The 6,000-nt window shown below is 33.5% G+C and overlaps 1 protein-coding gene across 10 annotated transcripts in view; it reads right to left on the bottom strand.

The window, feature by feature from the left end:
• Positions 1 to 516: 516 nt before the first annotated feature.
• Tmem68 (transmembrane protein 68) overlaps positions 517 to 6,000 on the bottom strand; it is a 31,675-nt gene continuing 26,191 nt past the window's right edge. For all 10 annotated transcript variants that reach the window (XR_001229696.4, XM_005322918.5, XM_040294047.2 and 7 more), the window contains one exon: positions 517 to 1,821. Coding sequence is in view for 9 of the 10 variants with exons in the window: in XM_005322918.5 (XP_005322975.1) it covers positions 1,717 to 1,821 (105 nt within the window). In the remaining variant the exon portion in view is untranslated. The remainder of the gene's footprint in view (positions 1,822 to 6,000) is intronic.

The following is a 6,000-nucleotide window of genomic DNA, read 5'->3' as shown; positions in this document are numbered from 1 at the left end:
CTTTCAATTATTACTAATATTTCTATGTTTAGTCATATTCCTGATTCTTATAAATGGGGTTTAAATTCAAGTAGCACAATAATGATCTTATCAATTTAGACGGGAAGCCTACCTGTAATCTGCTTATCAGAGAATTAAAAATGTTTTCAGTAAAGCAGTAAGATTGAATATTCAATTCTGAAACAAATACTGTTCCCTCTAGCAAAGTTAAAAAAATATTGCAAATTGGCTCTTAATTCAAATTGAATGCATTTACTACATTGGAAAATAGGCTTATTCAATGTAGATAAAAGAAATGATTGTTGATGAGAAATGTGTAAAGAAAAACAATAAAATCAGTTTAATATGATAAAAAAGGGCTGGGGTTGTGGCTCAGAGGTAGATCGCTCGCCTAGAATGCATGTGGCACTGGGTTCGATCCTCAGCACCACATAAAATATTGTGTCCACCTATAACTAAAAAATAAATATAAAAAAATAAGAAAATGACACGTATGCAATTCATAAGACAATGAACAACAATTCAGCTTTACTTTTATTTTCATATTGTTTGATATTTTACACATATCATAAATATACACTCATAATACAAAAATCTATACAAAACCCAAGTACTTTAACATCTACAAAAGGGAGATACTGCATTTGATTTTGGATACTTTTCTGTTTAAATACTATTTAAAATTGACCTTCAAGGAGACAGCAAATCAAAAGCCATTAACTACTTAGAGAGCTTTCTGTTCACATAAATTCATCATTCAAGTAAGTATATTTTATTGAAACAATAAGCCATCTGACTGGTACAAAGTCAAACTGCAAGAACTACAGTGTTGAGCCAAAGCAGAGTTTTATTTCCACTTTCCTCAGCCTAGAATCAGCTTCTAAAACAAAATGCAGAACACAACAATGATTTTCATCCTTGTACTATTTAATGCCATGTTATAGGGCTGACAATGCACCCTATATTGTATATTTACAGGATCTTGTCAAAAATATAATAAATACTAAAGGTAACAAGTAGAAATTATATTTTCTCTAATTTCTTTCTATTCAATTTGAAAAACAGTACGTCTCTTTCGTTGTGCTTGGCAACTGGATATCATACCCGAAGGAAAAATTCAAACATTCCATGGATAAGATATGACATAATTTGGTTATAATTTCAGTTCAATAGTCATCAATAATAAAGAACTTAAAGTAGTGTTCCTTACCATAGCATTTCCATGACTTAAAAAGTAAATTATTGAGGCACAAAAACATTGCATGACTTGCCCGAAGTCATGAAAGAAATGAGGAACAGATTTTAAAACTTTTCCTTTCTAACTTAAGCAATTGTACAAAAACCTATAGCTTATACCTGTCTTAAAATTATCTCAGTCAGACACATAAAGAAATTAGGTGCATTATTCAGGAATGTTTACTTAACCTAAACTTCTGTAATTAAAAACTTAACTTTCAAGAACCCATACATTTATCATAAATCATTAAGAAGTTACAAATGGAATACAATCATTTTCTGAATTATTAGGCATGTAACAAGTTACTAATTAAATTTGACACAACTGATTGCAAAAAAAAATTGACAATTTAAATACACAAGTTCTGAGAAAGATGCTTATCAACATGATTTTTTAAAAATACTAATTACAGGATCTATAAAATTTAGAAGACAGTACCATAGACACAAGCATATTAATATCATAAATTAAATCAACTTCTAGTTGACCTTTTGTTTTTTATGAAAACGTTCTAACAAAGCACTCATAATGTTTCCTGGAATTCTTTGGTGCTTATCAATCAAAGCTTGAACAGCATTCTTCGTCTATTAAGAAAACAAAAGAAAAGTCATTATTATTTAAGTTCTCTATGTAGTTTATATAGTAAAAATTTTTATGACTACTACTTTCAAGAAGTACTCCTTAATTTGGCCCCCATCTCCTATCATAATGAATGATTTCCTTCTCGGTACACAATATCTTATTTCTTATCTGTATTTATTAAGCCTTGAATTATAGTTGTTGCCTAGTTGGCTATTTTCTGCACTAGATTGTAAGCTCCGTAAGATATATTTTAGTATTTCTCCACAGAAATGCCTTGCACATAGTATGAGCAAATGTATAACAATGAATCCTACCATTATGTAAAATTATAATGCACCAATAAAAATATGGAAAAATGGCTTGCACACAGAAAACACTAAAATGAATTGAAGAAAAAGTTACAAGAAAGAAAGTAATAAGAAATCTTCTAGTAGGTGAATACAAGATTTAATCCTCTCTAGCCACTAATAAACTCTAGTATATTTTTCTTTCATCACCATACATAACCCAAAATATTAAGCAATGAAACAGGAAAACAAAGAATGAGCATGAGCTGATACACTTTAGTTCAATGCCTCAATTTCTAGACAGTTTAACAGGAATTTTAATTAAGTCATTGCAATGGAAAAGCCAATTAGCATATATCAAGAACTTTTCTCAAGCTGTGCTTTAGAAATTTCAACAATTTTTATTTTTAAATCAGTTTATGGTTCTTTAAAACCTTTATTTATATATGTTAATAGTGCATGAATACACACATACTTTTTAGTTTTATAATCTAATCTTTAAACCAATAAATCCTAACCCAAAGATGTATTTCTAAAATAGCTCTCCAAACCAGTTTTCGCATCTGTAAAATGAGAACTACTTCATTCAGTTTAACAAGGCTAAATGAACTTATAATGATGTTTTCAGGTACTTGGCAGAATGACTGACAGGCAGATTTTATTTCATGAATCATATTTCTAAAATTTTATCCCTCAGGAAATATTAGATCTTTTAAAGCTATAATGATAGTGAAACAAGTCTCTAATATTAAAAAGAGCTAATAAGTGAATAAGAAGAATCAAGTATAAAGTAATTAAAATGTGAGATCATTTGTGATACATATAACCTGAAATGTGAAAAATATTTAGAAGAGCCCTCTAGGTGGGTAGCAATCAGGAGACAACACATGAGCAGGAAAGCATGAGGATCGAAGACATGGGAAATCACCAGTTTTTAAGGAATGGCAAGTCAATCTGTTCAAATGGTTGGAGTCTGAGGTGTGTGTTCAGAAGCTAGATATAAGGTTTAAAATTAGGTTCCAATTAAATCATGAAGGGAGTTTAAATTGCTATAAATTGAAGTGTCAAAGAAAGATTTGGGGGTAAAGAAATATCAGGGCTATCCATTAAGAAAATACAACTCTTGCAAAGATAACCAGCGATATCTTTCTGACACTACATCAAATGTACATGCTTTTAATCTTCATTTTACTTGTCCTCTAAATTACCACTGTCTTCCCTTTCTTATAATGCTTTTGCTTCTGGAACCTCACACTTTCCTGGTTTTCTGATCTCTCTTGGGCTATTCCCTTTCAATTTCCTTTTACAGATTCATTCTCCCAAAACCAGTCACTGATTTATTATTCAAAGACTCAGTAATATGATCCATTTCCATAGTTTCAATTACCATCCACTTGCTGAAGATTCCCAAATTTTCACCTTCAATCTTATTAGTTTCAGATTGTTATGTTCAACATGACTTCCCTTGGATGTTTTAAATGCATCTCAGACTCAACATGCTTAATTATTAAAAATTTTTTTTTAGTTGTAGACGGACACAATACCTTTATTTACTTTTATGTGATACTGAGGATCAAACCCTGTGCCTCACACATGCGAGGCAGGCGCTCTACCACTGAGCTACAACAGCCCCAGCCCTCAACATGCTTAATTTTAAGACTAACATTTTTTGTCCTTTCTTGAGTTCCTTCCCTCTCTCAGCAAATGATAATACCATGAATCTGCCCACTTACGCCAAAACTTAGGCGTCACCCTTAATTCCCGATTCTCATTCACAGCAGCCAATCCACTGACAGACAGCACTTGTTAGTTTTATCCCCTGAATAGTACTCAAATCTATCTACTCCTTTCCATTGTCTCCACCTTAGCAATAATTGTACATGTAAATAAATCTGTACTTACATATGGGTGTACATATAATAATGTAGGGAGAGACAAAGAGAAAGAGACCCAGAAACAGAACAACAGATTAAGACTGAGAGAACTTTAAGGAAATATTCAAGTGTCCTCTTTGGTATTATTATAGTATATACTAACTTACATTTAGATGGTGTTTAGAAAATGACTTCTCCACAATCAAATGCCTGAAAAGTCTATCAACCATTTCAAAACTGAGTTCTCATTTCTATAACACATGGATGCTTCCAGGTGTAGCAGTGCACTTCTATAATCTCACCTACTTAGGAGGCCAGGCAGAAAGAAAGCAAGGTTGAAGCCAGCCTGGGCAATTTAGCAAGACTGTCTCAAATAAAATACAAAAAGGACAAATAAAATATAAAAAAGATTGCAGAGCATGGTAGTGCATGCCTGTAATCCCAGTGGCTTGGGAGGCTGAGGCAGGAGGATCTCGAGGTCAAAGCCAGCCTCAGCAAAAGCAAGGTGCTAAGCAACTCAGTGAAACCCTGTCTCTAAATAAAATACTAAATAGGGCTGGGGATGTGGCTCAGTGGTCTAGTGCCCCTGAGTTTAATCCCTGGTACCCTCTTTGCCAACAACAACAACAACAAAAGGACTAAGACAGTAGCTCAGTGGTAGAGCACCCCTGGGTTCAATCAGCACTATCAAAACAAACAAACAAATAAACTTTAATTTCAACGCTAATCATTTCAAATGTGTGGTAATCTATTCTGCTAGTTTGTGCTTCCATTACTGGTATTAAAAAGACTGGGAAATCATAAAAAGCATTCACAAAAGGAGAATTTCAAATTTTCTTGATTTCAAGCATACTTTAGTTCACTGAAGTTAATTTACACAAAGTGACCCTGCTGCCTAAAGTTTTTAGGACAGGATTTTTTCCCTCTTTCCATTACCTTCTGTTTTGACCATGACAAGTAGTCTGTAAAAAAAAAAAAAGTATTCCGACGTAGTTCTAACCCCACTTAAATCCAAATGGATAGGTGGGAAGACAATTTAAAAGAACAAGACAGAATTCAATTATATCCTAAAGAATGCATTTGTTAGGGAGCAGCAAAGATATATATTAACAACAATTTGTATGGGGGTAGAAGTAGAATCAAAGGGTTAGGTCTCAGCTCTGGTATAGCTCTTAGACCATGAAGCTCTTAGAAAAGCATCCTTTCAGGATGAGAGAAGAGTCATGCTGTATGGAGAATATGCCCTGACCTTAAAAGTCAGGATTTTACCTTGAGGTCAACAGAGCTAAACTGAATATACTAAATGAACCATTTTAATTACTTAAAGAACAAGAAGGCATAAAATGTATCACTAATGTTACCTTTGTGAATCTTCCTATCAACCTTTCATGTGAACAGTCTCATCTAACACAGTATTAATGTTGCTTCAGCTGAACAGTCTCTTCTAAGTGACTAACTTGATGAGTCCTAGTAAGGCAGGTGTATTAATTTATTCCTTTTCCCTTTCAGGCCCCTCTTTCCCTGACCATCCTTGTGGGAGGATTTCAGGTCCTACCTCACAGAAGTCTAGCATCCTGGCTTTGGCAATAAAATACCAGTAGAAATGAATGGGCCACTTCCAAAAAGAATCTTTGAAAACCATCTCATGGTCTATCCCTGACCTTTTCCCTTTACCACACAAATGGCAACATTCTACATGGGGCTTTTCTTTTAGCCTAATCTCAAAACAATGAAGATAGGGACATGGACAAAGCTACAGCTAAAGCCCATCAACACCAACAAGAAGTAAATTTTATCATCATAAGCCTGTAAGATTCTGTTGTTTTTGTTACTGTAGCATGACCTAGCAATGCTGAATGAATATCCAGTTTTTTCATGTATAAAACAGTAATAATTAACCTATAATTTTAACAACTCAGGAGGCTTAGACAAGAAGATATCAAGTTTGAGGCCAGTCTCACCAACTTAATGGGACTCTGACACAACTAAAACAAAAGGGGGATGGGAAGCTGGGGATGTA

Source organism: Ictidomys tridecemlineatus, chromosome 7 (genome assembly GCF_052094955.1).
Source record: "Ictidomys tridecemlineatus isolate mIctTri1 chromosome 7, mIctTri1.hap1, whole genome shotgun sequence".
In the NCBI taxonomy this organism is placed as follows: domain Eukaryota; kingdom Metazoa; phylum Chordata; class Mammalia; order Rodentia; family Sciuridae; genus Ictidomys; species Ictidomys tridecemlineatus.
Note: the sequence above shows the minus strand (reverse complement) of the source record. Positions and strands in the feature narration are given on the sequence as shown.